The 18,941-nt window shown below is 34.3% G+C and overlaps 1 protein-coding gene across 1 annotated transcript; it reads left to right on the top strand.

The window, feature by feature from the left end:
* The first annotated feature begins 2,146 nt into the window (after positions 1 to 2,146).
* lrrc3 (leucine rich repeat containing 3) lies at positions 2,147 to 8,113 on the top strand. Its single transcript, XM_083535443.1, has 2 exons — positions 2,147 to 2,222; positions 4,988 to 8,113. Exon 2 carries the CDS (start codon positions 5,298 to 5,300, stop codon positions 6,096 to 6,098), a length of 801 nt encoding a protein of 266 aa, XP_083391569.1. The 5' UTR covers positions 2,147 to 2,222; positions 4,988 to 5,297; the 3' UTR covers positions 6,099 to 8,113.
* Positions 8,114 to 18,941: the final 10,828 nt, after the last annotated feature.

Here is an 18,941-nt window from a genome sequence, read left to right as displayed (position 1 = left end):
TCTTCCACCGGTGGTGAATTTTAAACGCACGACGATGCCAAAAGATAAACTACCGAGAGAAATTGTTGTGAAAGGAAGGAGGAAGACAGTGAACAATGACTTTCTTGGTAGGCTACTGTTTAGATATACAAGCCGTTGTAACGCATTGAGTCAGGGTCAAGGGATAGCTCGCTAACTCCAGTTGCAACAGAAATCATATAAGCACAGACAGGTTTCCAAAGCTCGTGCTTTTTTATTTTTCTTGGCAACAGGGTTACGGGTTAGTCAAAGAGATTTAGAAATGAGCATCAGAAAATAATGAGGACATATTCCTCGGTCTTGCACACATGCAGTAGTACCGGAAAAAATGCGGCGGCAGGCTATTCCCAAAATACCGCTCTGCTCTTAAAGGAGCCACAACATATTTCACCCGTTACACTGTGTAACAGACACTGTCTTTTGTTAAAGCCTGTCTAAAGTTTATTAGTTTCAGCGTAGACTGCAGCTTATAGACAGTGCGCTTTATAGTCCGGAAATTACGGTAGGCTATTTGCAAGGTGTTATGCTGTTGATCTCTACACCTGCAGTTATCCAATCATGTGGCAGTAGGACAATGGATAAAATAATTCATATACAAATTTAATGCTTCCTGACAGTCTTGTTGGTAATAGTCAGTTTGTTGGTCAGTCAGTTTTCTTGTTTAAGAAACTGCTGATCATCTGCGATTTTCATATCCAGCAGTCTCTTAAATGACAGAATGATGCACTGACTCGTCGAGGCATTTAGAGACCAGGTCAACACTTTTAACTGTTTGTCATGGTCCTTAAACATTTCTGAATATTTACTTTGCCAGAATGTACTATCCTGCTGAAAGAGACCCCTGGCATTACCAAATACTTTTACAATACCTATCCTGCAACAATGTTTAAGTAGGTGGTATGTATCATCTGCATGAATGCCAGGACCCAAGGTTTCAAAGCAGAAAATTGCTCAGAGCCACACATTGCCAACACATCAACTTAAAGAACTGACTGTTCCTTCACTGTCTAATAAATCTCACCCTCAACAGTTGCCACTGTAACAAGATAATCAATGGTTTTCACTTCACTGTTATTCCTGACCACATATGGCATAAGAGATACACAACGTTCAGACACACCGATGCTGGATAGCTGAAGTTAGCAAAAAACAGTTCCTGGTCTTTTTTATGTGTTCATTTAAATAAAAATTGCATTTGAAAGCAAATATTTATCCCTTTTTATTATTTTTTTTATTAAACTTGCCCTTTCACTAAAATTAAACTGTTGTATATGAATCCTCATTTCAGTATTATGGGATTCTTTATGCAGATTAACAACATGGTTTTATAACTGTGATGCTTGTACTAATGATAAATAATAAACAATAAACATGTGGGCTCTTTAATGCATAGGCTGTGTCTATCATTGCCAATTTATGCGTTTACTCAGAAGTGTCGTTTGGACGTAATTTGTCACTTAAACGTGAATTTAAACAAAGAAGGAGTCTGTAAGTGTTGCTTCATCTCAATGCTCCGGATTGTCAGCTGTTACTGACAGACCGAGGATTGTATTGAGTCATTACACAAACTGCCAAAAATCACACACGGTGTGGTTTATTTTAGATTTAATCACCGAGGTGATGCGTGAACGCATGATTAACGCATTAACGCACAACGCATGACGTCGTTTATCGCAATCGAGTAGACTAGGAGACAAATCTGGGGTCTAATAATTATGAGAATGAGATACCTTTGTCTCGAACCATATTATTCAAAGAACGCAATGGATGAATGGGTGGTATGGAGGTCCATTTTCTCAAACGAAAATATAATAATAATAATAATAATAATAATAATAATAATAATAATAATAATAATAATTATAATAATTATAATAATTATAATAATAAAAGTAGCTTTTACATGAAAAAAACAGTACAAATTTGTAAACCGGGCCTTTTGCCACCACACTTTTAGACACAGACGCTTCCACGCGCTTCCCCATCACGCTGTTCAGAGACGCGCAGCACCGCGCCTGGGCGCGCGCCAGCCCGCCAGTCTGGTGCCGAGTGTGGGCGGAGCAAGCGGCACTCTGTAGCCAATCAGCGCTCAGCGTGATTTCCTATAGCGCCTGGATCTCATTCATTTGAACGTTGGAGAGCGGAGCGGCGGAGAGCTGCAACAAGTGCGTCGGACCCTCTCCGGTCATCTGCGCTCTCGCACGGTATGCGCCTTTTCTTTCTTATAACGCTGTAATATCTACAATTTAATACTGCATTGTTCATTATCTGTAACCTATAAATGTCTCTAAAAAAAAAAGAAGAATTTCTTATCATGGTGCAGGATGATCATCCTTACAACCAGACAGACAAAAACCAGGCGAGAAGGAATATTCCTCCGAATCAGGAAAGCTGTTTAGTTTGGTCTAATGTAATTATTATTATTATTATTATTATTATTATTATTATTATTATTATTATTATTATTATTATTATTATTATTAATATTATTATTATTATTACTACTACTATTTTTGTAAAAGTGTATTGAATCTGTCTACCAAAATCCATGAATCCCAGTTGAGAAGCCTTAAAGCTTCTGTAAGAATTCCGTGTTTTTGTTTTACTAACAAAGATTTCCTGGAAGAATACACCAGGATGCAGGTTTAAATGTTGCATATTTTATCTCAGGTAGTTTATTTTTTTTATGTATATTTTTGTATGCTGAAATCTAAACGTGAAGCATGTGGTCAGCTCTGACAGACTCATAGCTGCCTATCAGTTACAGTAGCAGTGTTGGACCGAAATAGAATCACATATTGTGCTTTTCCATTATGCTGTAGGAGCAGTGAATTTGCCAGAGCTGGCAAATATTGCAGTGGGTTAAGGTTTGTGCTGGATTTGGTCATAAATTATAATATGCATCTAATTTTGAGCTTAATTGGGAGCATATTTTAACTCGTGTTTATCAGATGAGCTAGAATGATTCTTTATGCACTTTTGAGTGGTTGCTTTTTATTTCTATTTCAGTATTTCTGATAATATGTGAATCATTTGTATATTGTATATGATATATAAATGTAAGGGGGAGTGGTGACTCCAGCGGTGAGGTGCTGGGTTGCCGATCGGAAGGTCTGGGGTTCAAGCCCCGGTATCGCCAGGCTGCCAATCTTGGGCCCTTGAGCAAGGCCCTCAACCCTCTATGCTCCGGGGGTCCCTTACGAGGGAAATATCAAGGTCCGTGACGTGGGGCCGCCTTCCCGTGGGCTCACCACCTGCAAATGGGACCGTAAGGGACGGTGCTGTGAGGATTGGGCAGCAGTTGAAGGCAGGGCCTGCTTAGACTGCTGCCCCTGCGACCTGGATTACGGATAAGCGGGAGAAAATGAATGAATGAATGAATATATAATGTAAATGAGGTTTCTTGCATATTTTTTTTGCCTGTATTGCTGTACCACATCTTCTACTTTGTATTTAAAACATTAGCTAGAAATTATGCAAGACTGTTTAAAAGCAAAATGCAAATAATTCAAAATGTTCCAACACAGACAAGTCTGTCCATGTGCACGCTAAGCGTGTGTAATCTGAGGTCTTGGCGTTGGTTTATTTTTCTCCCTGGTATTGTGTCTGCTTAGAGTTATCATCCCTCCTAGTTACAGCAAAACATTTCACTGTGGAGTTAGAAGCTTTCACTTTTTTTTCCTATTCCATCATCAAAAAGTAAAGCTATAGTCAAAAAAACATTTATTATAATTGGGAGGAATGCATTTCTTTTATCTTTAAAATTTTAATATTTCCAAAGCAATTTTTTAACAAAGTACATTCATGGCTAAGCAGCCCATATTTCAGAAAATCAAGAGGCCTCTTATTCGTAATGACAAAAGTCTGTATACGGTCATTACCTGCACATGAAAAAAAGAAAAAAAAAAAACGTTTTTATTGCCACACACAAATGCAACATGAAATGTATGCCATAAACTCTGCTTTAGGTGTTTATCTACTATACAGTTTGTGTTCATGTTCTAAATGCTGTTTGAAATTTACTTATGGTAAATTTAACTAACTAATTAAATAGTTTTTCTATTGCATTACTACTGTTGTCCCATGGAGGGTGAAAAAACAGTTCCTTGTTAAATGTTATACCTTGAGGTTAACCAAATAAAACAGGTTTTGTCATTTACTTTTTAAAACCTCAACCACTGAGACTCACCACTGTGTGAGAAATATGTCAGCTTGTACAGGCAGGAAGAGCATCAACTCATTTACATTTTTACATAGAGCATGAGATAAAACACTGCACAGCGACATGCTATCTGGGGGACAAACAACTATTATACACACAAGGGTGGTCGTATAAGATTATCCAAAAATATGAATATATTTTAATAGCCCAGTGTATCAAGCATGCAGTAAACAAATAATTGCAAAACACTCAGCTTGCAGAAAAGCACAGGTCTTTTCTCAAACAACCTCAATTTTTCTGATTAATATTAAATAATGCTAAAAAATGTCTTAAATTGAAATCTAATACAATTTTCATTAGAATGATTCATTATTCTAAAATATCAGATCCTTAGAGTAGTGATTATGGGACTACATTCCAATTCTTTTAATATTAAATAATTAGAATAATGAGAAACATGAGCTATTCTCCAAATGTCTTAATTATCCATAATTTAAATGGGGTTGTACAGAAATATGTTGGCAAAAAGATTCTCAAGCTCAAGATTGATTTCTCTGGCATTTGCAGAAGACCTTTAATACAAATGTAAATAATACTGCATATGATACATGTAAATAAAGGCTGGATAAATTATGGAAGATTGCTCAGTCAACATATACTGGTAAGCTGTGGTGAAGAATATATTGCCTGTCTGGGTTAGTGGATTAACTTTTAAGGCTACATTTGCACAGCGGTTATATTTAAATACTGTGTATACTACAAGAATGTTTTCACATTTAGATAACTATGTTCTTTCATTTCTTATAGGAGCTATGTCCGGCCCCACGTTCTGCGTCCTCCTGTTTTCGGACTGTACTTAAGACCTGGCTCAGAGATGTCTCTCTCACATTCAACAATGTGCAAGTAATAATGACCTTCTAGATTAATTCTAAGACTAACAATAATACGCACTGTCTCTCTGAACTTTAAATTGATCACATTAAACACCAGGCAAGCTAAGTCAACATTCTACATCTGACCTAATGGATTACTAAGAAGTACATTTATTTTGGGAATGCTCCTATTGCTTCACATGGATTAAAAATGACCGCCCTTGAACTCTAGTGTGGCGGAAACCATGAGTTTCCCTGTGGGCATTTCTGTATATAGGAAGCATTTCTTCCTCACAGTGTATTCCCTTGTGCTGAGATTGCATTTTACAGCGCTTTTTCTGTGCAACATGGCATCCACATGTCCCAAAAGCTGCTTGTGCACAGATAGGAATAGCCTGGTGGTAGTGCAATGTTCTTCCCGCAACCTTGAGACCATCCCATCGGATCTACCGCATGATACGGTCTCTCTGTTGCTCTCCTCCAATCACATCACAAAGATCCCTGGCCAGGCTTTTAAACACCTCCCTCACCTGCAGGAGCTTGATTTGTCACGCAACGCCATTGAAAGCGTGGACGGTAAAGCGTTTCAGGGTATCTCGGAGACCTTGCGCATGCTTAATCTGTCCTATAACCGCTTACGTGGAGTACCCAAGGAGGCCTTTGCGCGGCTACATGCCAAGATTGGCTTGGCCAACAACCCATGGCACTGTGAATGCACGCTACAGGAGGTGCTGCGTGAATTAGAACTCGACCCCGAGACCGCCAGCGAGGTCAGTTGCCATACAGCAGTGCAGGATGAACATGCCGGCAAACCAGTCATTCAAGTCCTAGACTCTGGCATCAACCTCTGCAATTTTCATCACAAGACAACGGACGTGGCCATGTTTGTCACAATGTTTGGCTGGTTCACCATGGTGATTGCTTATGTCATATACTATGTGCGGCACAACCAGGAGGATGCCCGCAGGCACTTAGAGTATCTTAAATCTTTGCCAAGCAGTTCCCAAATTAGCAAAGACTTGGACACAATTAGTACTGTTCTGTAGTGTCTGCATCAAAGCCTTGGGTCACATTCATGATAGCACAGCAGCAAGCCTTAAAGCTCATCATGAGCATGCAGCAGACAAACACACAATGCTGTTTTCTTTATTCATTTCTAAGTAAGTAAATATTACAGCTTAAAATGTATGACTTTCAATATGCAAGTCATGCAGATAAAATTAGGCTTTATTTGCATTTTAACACTGTGGTTAGTTATTGGCTAGCATTGTCCAGCCCTGCGTTCCTACAGTATGTGGTATTTCCACATGCAAGATATGATGAATTTTTGACAATGTTTCCCTCCAAGTATGCTTTCTGCAATATGTTATTTGGTGACAGAAAAGCTCTGCAGAGCTAAATCCGTCCTTATTTTCCCAGCAGGTGCATAATATTTTTCATTATGTCAGTTCGATTGTCCATTTATGTGCTAATGTTAATATAAAGAATATAAGGCAGAACCAGAGATTGGCAGGCCTAATTTTCAATATATTTGTTATAGAGCAGCGTAGAAAACTCAGGAAAAGGAACTGAATATAGGGACTAACATCACTGCCAAATCCTGTCCATTAAAGCCCTGCCTTGTGTTTTATTAATGGCACTTCGACTATTTAAGGTAGATGGAATAGTACTACCATATTTATTTGCCTTTCAATTTATGTCAATCTTCATAGAGTCCTTAATCAAAACTTTATAGATTTAAAATTTGACACTAAATAAAAACAAAAAAACAACAACAACAGCTATTTAACAGATTTCAAATTTTGTTCAAAATCCCGCTAAATCAACTGATTTTCTTAAAACATACAATTTGTATATGATGTACAAAACAATTTTTACTATTGTGCATGATATTTAAAAAGACTTTCAAAAAACTTGTCTCGTTTTTCCAATGCACATATTTCTTGTGCAAGTTTCAGGTCTTTTGTGTGTGTCTTTTAAGGTGTAGTGTTGGGTTAATTAGCCATTGTGTGTGGGACAGGAAACGCACTAGCAGTTGAACAATAATACTTCTAAACTTGCTAAATATGAGTTGCTTGATTGAATGTTGGATAGCTCTATGTTGTCGACAGTAAGGTGTCTATTATAGGGTTAGTCTAAGGATTCACAAGATAATAGTCCAAAGTATAACATAATTCAGCTGTGATAGTCTCATACAAAATAAGGTCAAGGCCATCACAGTTGTCCTACCCGACAAAATCTATGTTCATTAGCTGTGCTGCTGCTGCTGCTGCTGTGTTTCTTTTGCTTTTTTTTTTTTTTTGCCAAGATGTAACTGCCGAAGTGCCTGGGTGGTACCATGATACCCAAACACTGTGCTTTGGTTGGGTTATTCAATCCATCATGGTCCCTTTGCTACTAACAAGAGACCTTTAAAACGTAATGTAGTTTGTGTCATAGCCATATATAGGATGTATTTAATGAGACATAGCTGTGCTGTCACATTGTTGCAGTGCTTGTATGAAGTATATGTAAGTTGACCATAAAGGGCTCCTCCAGTAATGTGTTTCTTCAGTGAATGTACATGTATTTGTTTGTTCTTCACAGTGGCTGACAAGATTTGTTAATAATTATGTCAGAACACAATAATCTTCGGCTGTCTAGCCCATTATACACGCCAGACCCTCAGTGCTCTCTGACACACTAATAGCTCTATTTCCGTCAGTTCATCTATGAATCCATTATATTCAGACATATTAATTTTCTGGTTAACAAATTACTTTTGACACTCACTGTGTAATGGGTGTATTATATCTAGATAAATAAAAAACCCAGAGTTTTGCTTATCCGGTAGCACAAAAATGTTGCTTATCCTAGCCACAATAAAACTAGGCACTAGGCAACCAAATATGCATTTGGTGCAAACAAATGTGTTTCACAAAAAATATGTCTATTTCACATGTTCGCTCAAAATTCCATAATTTTGTACTTTTATTTATTAGTTCTTGCATTAATTGTTCACCGTATAAAACACCTGCTAAAGCCAAACATTAAACCTTTCTGATATTCATTTGTGAATCAATATAATTTCAGTTGTGTTCACGTCTCAGTGGATTGTGCTTGGATTATTCTGGGTATGTTTGCATAGCTGTTGATTTTTTATTTATTTTTTTTATTCTGCAATGCTAGTCCAGGTTTGACTGAATATGTTTACAAACAATTTGAAATTCTTGAACAAAACATTGTTTACAGTTTCTACTGGTCCTTGAGTTTAATCCCAGCCTCTCAGGCATTTAGATTATTTTTCACCACCACATTGGTTTAAATAATTTAATGTTAATTTTACATAACACTTAACAAAAATCAGTTTTGTCATTTAAAACCTGAAATTTAAGTTTAATTTCTGTGGACATTAGGTTGTATCATAATTCACATTGATGCGAGTTGCACGGCTGAAATGTCATAACAACAAACCAATAAATTACTTTTTGTTATGATTACATTCTTCTAGATTTTATTTTTTTAAGTTATTTCTTTTTACATATTTGATATTAATCAGATTTGTTTTAAAATTATACATAATCTAATTTAAAATCTGCTTGGATTTCATTCAATAGTTACAGTAAAACTAATAGGAACATATACATATGTAGCCACAACATAGATGACAACATGGCATATAAGATCTATATAGCTTAAGCATCAAATAAATATACACTTATTCAACTAATAATAAACTAATAATTTATTATTCATTTATCAATAAAAAAATCAGTAATAATTTTAGGGTATTTATTGTTGAGGAACTGCAAAATTAAACTATTTTAGACTATGTTACATATTGTTACTACTGTCACTTGTGAATTTCGCTAGAAATAATACAACTTTAAAACAAGTGCATTAATATAAACCTGGGATTTATTATTGTCATAGCAGCTGTTAATAGAATATTAATCAATACCTTCTGCCTATTTAGATTAGATAATTTAACAGTATTGTGTTGTATTTATAAACACCTTATACCCAAACATACAAGCCACCCGTAGCAATTTTGTGAGTAGTGTTCGTCACTGGCAAAACATTCATTATCTTATGAGTTTTATGAAAAGAGTGGATTTTGTATAATAATAAACATAATAATGCTTTCCAGTTTTCAAGTTTTTTAACATCATCATCATCATCATCATCACACTCATACAAAAAGTGCACTATGCTTCAAATTCAAACATTCTAATACCACATAGTGGTATGTATAACAGTCAACAAAGCTGTATTAACTGGACATCAAAACTGTTAAACACAGTCTTTATGGCAGCTGATGCCTGTTAATAAAAGGTATTATTTAGGACATGCAGGTCCATGAACAGAATCCATGATAAAAGTGAGAATCAAAGTTGCTACTCCTACATGTATTATGATCTCCTCGGAAGTTAATTTGCAATAATAAATTAGTTGAAAGAGAATTAACAGTGTTTATACTGTATGTTTGTGCATGAATATGTCCTATAAGCACAACATAAAATTTTTAACATCGAATGTACTTATTTGTGTTTAGTTCCATATTAGATTATCTGTTGGTCCTTTTCGTTGCTGTTAATGACATTTTATGTATTGTCGTTTTCTGACAAAATATATTAATTCAGTTTTTTGAGAAAAGAGTCACAATTAAGTTTTTCCTGATTCAGTGATAACTTTTTTGTGTCTGGTAGATAGCTGCTTCATAGTGAATTAAGCTTTTTCTTTTTCTTTTACAGCTATAACATAAGTCACTGGCTTGAGCTGGATGTTCATGAACAGTTCAAGATAAAATACACAGAGGTCATGTGTACCATACTTTGGTGACAGCTAGTCTAGCAAATAATGCAAGTCAGTGGTCAGGTGAAAAAAAAATGCATCATCATCATGACCAACAACTCTATTTTTACATATAGTATTAGAATGATTCATATATAAGAAAAATCATTTGAACATCTTTCTCACAGTTGTAACGATATAATAATGTAAGAAATGAAGCTTGCAGGGAACATTTTGTCTCTAATTAGAACTTCCCAGTAGAGAAGAGCAAGGTGGCCTGACTGTGCAAAAAGAGTGAAAGGCTGAAGATTAGGTGTGATATGAAGTGGCAAGAATGTGTACTGGTTTAAGATACAGGAGCATTCACTTAAAATAGCAAGACAGGCAATCCAGCTAACCATGGTATATGAATTTAAAATAATACTCAAACATGAAGCTAAATACTGCTTTGAACATGCTTAAGATTCAGTTACTTGACTTGCTATTATAAAGAATTTATTTACTATAAAGATCTGATTTGCTCTCCATTTTTAGCAACTTAAAATACCACTTTCACAGCACATTTTCACATTCTTGCGTATGCCGATTCCTTTCAACAATTTTGAAATTGCCTTTATTGCTTCTGTGTGCTGTCAGGTGATACTAAGATGGGATTCTGCAATCAATGATTAATAAACAAATAAATAAATAAACTTCACTCTGTTAATAATTCCATTTCATTGAGAGTTTATGAACTGGGTAAACATCAGCTACTCACAGTCAGTATAACACTGTTTACAGTAAACCTAATGTGATCAATTTCACACAGACAGCATTGTTTCAGCACAGGACTGTTCTTCTGGATTTTCTTTAGGTGACCTTTAATAGCCACTCATCAGACACCATCGCTTAGTCTGTTCTCTCAAGAGAGCTTTATCTAATTTATTTGATTCTGCTACCATTACTTATCTGTCAGCATCTGACAGCAGGGATGATGGGTTCCTGAGAGAGGGCACAGTGGAATACAGTATATTAGTGTATAAGCTAGCACTACAGTTTTTGCTGCCAAAGCTTTCTGCTTTTTACTGCCCTTCAAAACTCAATTAAACAAAATATATTAATTTCAAAATATATATAAAAAAAAATTATAATTCCGTCAAACATATAAAGAGTATAGCATGATTCTTCTTGTTCATTCTTGTTTTATATTTTTTAAAGATTGACATTATGCTTTTTATGCATTTATAATTAATTACATGGAACATCTGCAAACAGTTATGTGCTGGACAATCCAGTTGCAAAAAAAAAAGAACAAAAGGAAAGCGAACATCAAATACAGTCACTAACAGTGAACTAAATAAATAAATATTTATACTCGTTTACAGGCTTTTCATTTTCGTTACTGCAGTTGCATGTGCTCTCGTGCACCCGCTCTTTCTTCTCTCTCTCTCTCTCTCTCTCTCTCTCTCTCTCTCTCTCTCTCTCTCTCTCTCTCTCTCTCTCTCTCATAACTGCATGCCAAATAGCCCAAAACACTGTTACACTTCCAAAATAACATTTTGAAATTAGCAACAGAGGCTTGAAATGGTATGTGTAAGAAATGAGTTCTACACACAAAGGAAAAAAAACCTGACAAATGCCTTATAAAACATTAAATTATCTGAAGAAACATGTGATAATCTGACTACATCATGTTTTTGAAATAATTTAAAGGCCTGTTGTTAATTATTTTTTTAGACAGTCATCCCCTCACCAACCCAATACAAAATAATTATGAAACAACAATAAATTACTATGGTCTCCTTTTGAAATCCTGTATGCTGCGGATAACAGTTAGCAGTGCATTTCAACTAAATATGCATGAAAATTCTGAAATCTATTGCAATCCATGGGAATTGTTACAAGTACCTTGTACACCAACAACTGAATTACCATTCCATTTGATTCTTGGTCTAATAAGATTTAAAAATTAGATTCTCTAAGTTTATTAAACATTTTCCAGTTTGCTTTAATGTTCTCCTTTGAAAAACAGTTAACAACAGCATGACAATACTACTGCAGCTTAAAAGATTACCAGAAAAAATGTATTATATGTGTTCACAAATACCCACCACATATATACTGTAGACATCAAACTAAACAAACTTTTCCCTATTGTGATAGCTTAAAAAAACTAGAGGAGATGGTCGTAGAAAATGTATTTCACGTAACTTTACATCAACTTAACTGCAAACAGAACACTTCACTTTAAATCAGTGCTGAACATGCACAGCCAATTTTACCTGGGAGTCAAACCCAAGAATTTAACCCCTCACAGTCTTTCTTTCTTTTAATTGAGCCTCACCACTGCAGCAGTCACCCAAAACATCACACCCATTAAGATCTTGAATAAGAGATTCAGTTTCAGTCCAGGTGCTTGACTGAAATTAACATCTTGTTAGGTTGCATTCTGTTGCATTTTTAAACACCAATTGCATTAATTGATAATTAATGATCACCATTAACCAACAATTGACCAACGATTCATTAGTAATATTTTGCTTTCAGTCATGACTAATAAATTCAAAATATGCAAAAATGTAAATACAAAAGAGGAAATAGCTTGGCATTTGGCACTGAGACTCGTGATGCAATGCTTTGGAATTGCCTTAACAATACTGCCATTTCCCCCATATATATATATATATATATATATATATATATATATATATATATATATATATATATATATATATATATATATATATATATATAGTGTGTGTGTGTGTGTGTGTGTATATACAACAAATAGTAAAGATAATTTTATTATTATGTTTAACCAAAAGCAAGATACATTTCTCAATGTTAAGTCTAGAATGGTGTCAAAAAATAAACCACTGCCTTAGGGAAGCAGCAAAGTATCAAGACAATGCTGGTCACTAACGAGGACTAACTAAACATATTCTGTTCAAGTCCTATAGAAATTCTAAAATACTTTTATTTAACTAAAAGTATAACTAGATTGTTTACTAAAACAAAAGCTCAAATGTGCTTATTTTAATATTAATATACTGTATAACAGTTTTTATTGTACTTAGTTCTACACAGACAGACAGACAGACAGACAGACAGACAGACAGACAGACAGACAGACAGACAGACAGACAGACAGACAGATAGATAGATAGATAGATAGATAGATAGATAGATAGATAGATAGATAGATAGATAGATAGATAGATAGATAGATAGATAGATAGATAGATACTTTATTCACTTTATTCATCATAAAGTGAAATTCAAATAATATAACAGCACAGAAAGTAAAAACTAAAATAAAAACAAGTTACAATATAACTGAAAGATAAGAATACAATGCTAAGTTTTGGTTTAAACAATGATTGATGGAACAAACTATTACTGATACAGTTCTGTTTTTTGTTTTTGTTCTGTTTGTCTTTGTTTTTATTAATGTTTGTTTGTTTGTTTTTTCCTGTGGTGGGAGGGAAAACCAGACGGGGCAATGGAAGCCTCTATGGAAAATTGCCAGTTTCTTGAAATTGCTTCTTCAGGAAATTGCTCAAATATTTCTAACAACATTTTACAAAAAGATTGAAGCTGCCATAATGACTTTTGGCCTTTTGTTATAAGGGTAATTGGTAGTCTGATGCAGATAATAACTGCCTTCTTTATAGATAAAACTGAAAATGTATCATCTCGACTGCCAAAGCCATGTATGTTTTAAACATATGTTAAACATCTTCTTTATTATCATTAAATTACTTTAGATAAACAAAAATCACAAATAATTTGTCAAAGCCCTTTAAAAAAGACATGGAATAATGACTATATTTATTTTTTTGCCTTAACCCTTTGTATTAACATGATTATTCTATATAAACAAATATAACTATTCTACCCTACTCTTCATATGAGGACCCATTATAGCAAAGGATATTGAATTAGATTATTAGGACAAATAAAAAAATGGATTATTGAACAAATTCTCTAATTACTAATATGTCTTTTGCAAGACATGGCAGGCCGGCAATTAGGTCAAATTATATCGGAAAAAAATACAATAACCAATTGTGCAGTAAATGAGATGAAATTTATTATGACATTTTCAACAAGGAACTTTTATCGGCATATCTGACTGCATTAGTATTTCTAAATGGCATTTAACAGTTAATGAGTTTGCAAATGCTTTCTACAGACTGATGTTTTCAAAATTAATTGCGCCTGCCGCACACAATCAAAACTAATATACTGTATTTGCATATCAATATCAAATATGCTATAATAATATCACAGAGAGTCAGTGAAATTGAGAGACTGTAAAACATAATAGTTTTGACTGTTTATGAAAACAGTATCTAACTGTTAGTGCTCTGTGTTGCACTGGGAAAGAATACCTGGAAAAATGTTAACGAAGAATTGTAGAAACCAACTAAACATCAAGCAACTAAACATTAAGCACGGCTTTAATAGGAAAAGAATCAGCATGAACACAAACAGCCTTGTACATGGTTTATTTTATAATATACCAAAAAAGTCTTTGTTACGTCTTTTTTGCATGTTTAAGGCAAGAGGGTACGTACTGGTAGCCTGAATGTAGGAATCTGCACAGAAGGGCCTTGTCATCTTAATTGAACGTCCCTGTCACACAGAGTGCACTTGCAGTGTTGCATTTTACAGGTTTCTGCATTTTTTTTATGTTTAAAAAAAGTAATAAATACCATCTTGAATTTGGGACAGACATAATTATTTGTGAGACAAGTCACAGATAACAGATTTGTTGGAAGCACACAGAAGAGGATGCAGCTATGAACTCCTGAAATGTATGAAAATACACACACACACATATATATATATATATGCTTTCAATTTGATGAGGTCTGTAATGATCATAAAAAAATTGAGAGTAGTAAAACAAACAAAATAATAATGTTCAGTAAAATTTGGGACACTTTACTTTCGAATCTCAGAAACACTTGTGTTATGAAAAGTCTAAACAGTGGCAGACCATCACAGCCAGTTTTAATATAATTTTGTCTAGGGTAATGTTGATGCTAGAGATGATTACTGGAATTAGAGCTATTGCTGAAGTTCAACAAGGTGACTTGCTTTAATGGCATTCATTCTCACTGCCTGAGATACTTGTCTATGATGCAGTGCTCTGTTATACTATGTTTCTGTATAATATTGATGCTTTTTATAGCTGTGACATCATAATTATGGTATTAAGAGGTGGATGGATTCAGATAGGACACCACTGAAGGCCTAGTTGTGATGCACAGGGTCTAAATCTAAACCTTTATTTTCTCAGTTAAGCCTTTTCTGGCCAAAAACCTAATAAATAAGCATCCCTGTATATTTAGTTATACTTAGTTTTGTTTTATTTTTGTTTTATTATTATTTTTTTCTCATTCTGCTGTATTTGACTTTTTATTTGACGTAGATCTCAGCATTTTAATCTAAAATTACTAAATGATCCATATTGATGTAACCACCTGACTTGGGACCAATTAGGAGTGCATACCAGAAAATCATACTCATTTGATGACCTCATCAGTAATTTCAGATTACATCTATGCTTTAAGTGCAAAAAAAAACAGTGGTGACTCATCACTTCACTTATGCTTTAGCACCATTTTTCACACAGTGTGCAGAGGTCGCACCGTGTTGTGAGGGAAAATAGGCATTAATATTTAATATCACATCCTGAGAATTCTTTGGATGTTTATGTGCAGTATTTGGATGACCTCATCAGTGTTTATATAAGTGATCATTGCAATAGGAATAAATGAATTTTAATTATCCTTAGTGCAGGCGGAATAAATGAACATGTTTTGCTACGGTACTTACAAGCCAAAAACATTGCTTCTGCATTTGCTTAAGATCAGTAAGCACCTTCACACCAAACATTCAAATGAACACTAATTGAATCTTCACAATTAAATAGCCCCTCAACCAATATGTTTTAACTTGTTTAACCACTGTTCTTATGTATATCTTGCATATATTATCTATATCTTCTAACAGATATTGTTACAGAGATTTCAAGAAGAAATCTGCTAAATTAATATGGAAAATTAACTAAATATGCAAACGTTGCTCTGTACAGATCTTTAAAATCTTTTTCAATATAGAACAAATGCTGTTCCTGACTTTTGTTCGAGTTCATCCAGAAAATGAGTCTGGCTTGACAGGGCTTATTATGTAAGGTGTACAAAATATAATCGGGCTCGCAGTTATAGAAAATCTATCTAATATTAGGTGGCATAATAACGCTGATGTGTAGCAGTGTTACTGCTTATTAGTTGTAGTGTTTATAGTATTTTATTAGTACTACTATGTAGTATTTTATTTCTCTTTTTTTAATTATTAACTATTTAAGCAAGTAGAATGTCAACAAAACATGTCTGTCACTTGCTATACATACAAAAATTAACCGTGTCTTCTAGCTATCACTGACAATCCAATCTAGTCAAAGGATCAGTTAATGTCCTTTTACCCTTTAATGTAGCAATATTTATTAAATGAAGCAGGTTTATGACGAGGTTGGATTTAATTGTTAAGGGGCATTAGATAGACGTCCTTAAATAAGTCTGTTCTTACTGAAGTGTGAATGTAAAATAATTAAAGATAATATATCAGAGGGAAAAACAGAGTTTTCTTTGTAGCTGTGAATACTAAGATCTAAATTCTCAGAATTTCAGAAGCAATTGGCATGCCATTTTATTGTGACCATTTCCGCTGATATTCTATGCATAACTAATAATAGGTCTGCTTTTGCTACTACCACTAATAATAATAATAATATTAAAAATGCATTTATAGCGACCTTTCTGAACAAAATTCCTGAAAACATATTATAAGCAATTGCAACCACAGGGAAACATTTGGCCTACCACCAACACATTGCCAGCAAAACATGTTTTTTTGTGTTATTCTTTGTAAATGCAGTCTATAAACGGTTATTCACTGGTCACTCCAGCTTTTATAAGTGTTGTGTTTGATGCTCACTGATGCAATTGACTCACCAACATAATGTAAACCTAAACACTCTCCCACAATTACCCACACTCTCAAAAATAAAGGTACCAATTGTACCTTACCTTGTTATTTGATAAGTAGTTATCATCAAGAATTCACTTAATGTTCTAACTTAATTAGAACAAACCTGTGTTTGCACAGGAGTCACGAAAGTCTTTTATAAGCAGAAAAAAACAAGATATGAGTAGATGAACAGTTTTTAAATGAAAGACTCATGCTTAAGTAGTTGCTGGAGTTCTCAAAGGATCAGTACAATTTATTCAGCAAATTATCAAAATGTATATTTCTTGCAAAATGTAACAAGCTACTCAAATTTAATGATTTTACTTTATCTATTAATAAACAATTACTAATGTACACTTACCATCCACTTCATTACGAACACCTGTACAACCGCTCAGTAATGCAGTTATCTACTTAGACAATTATATGGCATCAGCACAATGTATAAAATGTTGATGCAGGTCAAGAGCTTTAGTTAATGTTTACATCAATGATGAAAACGAGAAAAAAATAACCATGACATGGTATTTGACACTTAATAGGTTGGTTTGAGTTAAGTTTAAGAAAATGGTAACATGCTGGGATTTTCATTCAAAACTGTCTTTACACAGAATGGTGTAAAACACCAAAAACATTTTGTGTAAAGGGTCTGCAGGCCGAAATACTTTGCAAATCAGTGCGATCTGAAGAGAATGACGAGTGGTTTCAGCTGACAGAAAGTATATAACAACTCATATGATCACTCTTTACAACTTACTGAGCATCTGAAAACACAAAGCACATTAAACCTTGAATTGTGTGTTCCAAAACGGCAGGCCACATTAGGTTCTATTCTTGCCAGCCAAGAATCTGAAGAAATCACCATCACAAACTAGGCAAATAAAGACTTGTTAATTGGAATGCTTGCCTTTGTGCTACTGAGCAGTTTTTTGCATCCTGAAAATTAATATCTTTTTAGAAGATGATGAATCATTTTAATGAGGTGGTTATAAAAAAAAATAACATTGGTTTTCGAGGGTCATCACTCTTTTATAATAATGTTGTTGTAGATCTTGTTGCTCCTTTTCTACTTCCACTTTTTGAATTTTAAAAATATGATGATATGCTGCTGCATGGTATGACACCATTCAAATAATCAATTGTCTTTATAACAAGAAATTTCATGCTGTGTCTCATCTTATTAGTATATTGGGCTTCTCAAATAAAAAAATAAAAAATTACAAGCATGATGATCCAGGTCTAAGCTGAGACAATGCCGTATGATTGGATATGACTAGATAACTCGTGTTTCTTTTTTGTAAATATGGTATCCATGGAGAGGGCTTAGAAAAGGGATGGAATAGGTAATTATTGGAGGATCCAATTGCTATTTAAAGCTGAAGATATATTTTATTTTCTATGATCACAAGCAACTTTTTACCCGACTTCATTATGACTAGCATTAAGGCCAATATAGCTTCCATTGATATTTCTTCTCCAGTACTTTATTTGAATCAGTGGACTTTACAGCGGTTACTGTGTATTGATTTTACAGTATACCCTATTTAGTTTAAACACCTGTTCCCTGTCTGCCTAGACAATGAATTTTATACTCAACAGTTCTATTTTCATATTTTGATCATTCTATTATGATAAATAAAAATAGACATAAAAATAGGTTTGATTATATGTATAATAAAAGTCCTAATAGGTAAAAGCAGATTGGGTTTGTGTAGCACAACGTTCCAGTACAAAGTTGATTTGCCAGAGTACAGACCTTTTCAATATTCCAGCCTTATTGTCTTGCTGTGAAATGCGTCTCAATATTAAACTCTCAGACTTTCCTGGATTAATTTTAAAACCTGACCTTTAGACACTGAGTGGAAAAAATAACATTGTGTCTCAGAGTCCCCATGCAAAGGAAAGAAAAGACTCCCCATGCAACCTATCCCTCAAAGGTTACCTAAAGATACAATTTTTAAATCTGTCTTGAGGACTTTTAGTCATTCTGTAAGCTTTTATCGCAGCATGTAATTATTATAATTTTATTTTTGTTAATTTTTCACCTACCAAGTTTAAACTGCTATTCCCATCATACTGTCAATGAGACGTTGCTA

This window comes from Silurus aristotelis (genome assembly GCF_946808225.1).
Source record: "Silurus aristotelis genome assembly, chromosome: 3".
Lineage (NCBI taxonomy): Eukaryota > Metazoa > Chordata > Actinopteri > Siluriformes > Siluridae > Silurus > Silurus aristotelis.
Note: the sequence above shows the minus strand (reverse complement) of the source record. Positions and strands in the feature narration are given on the sequence as shown.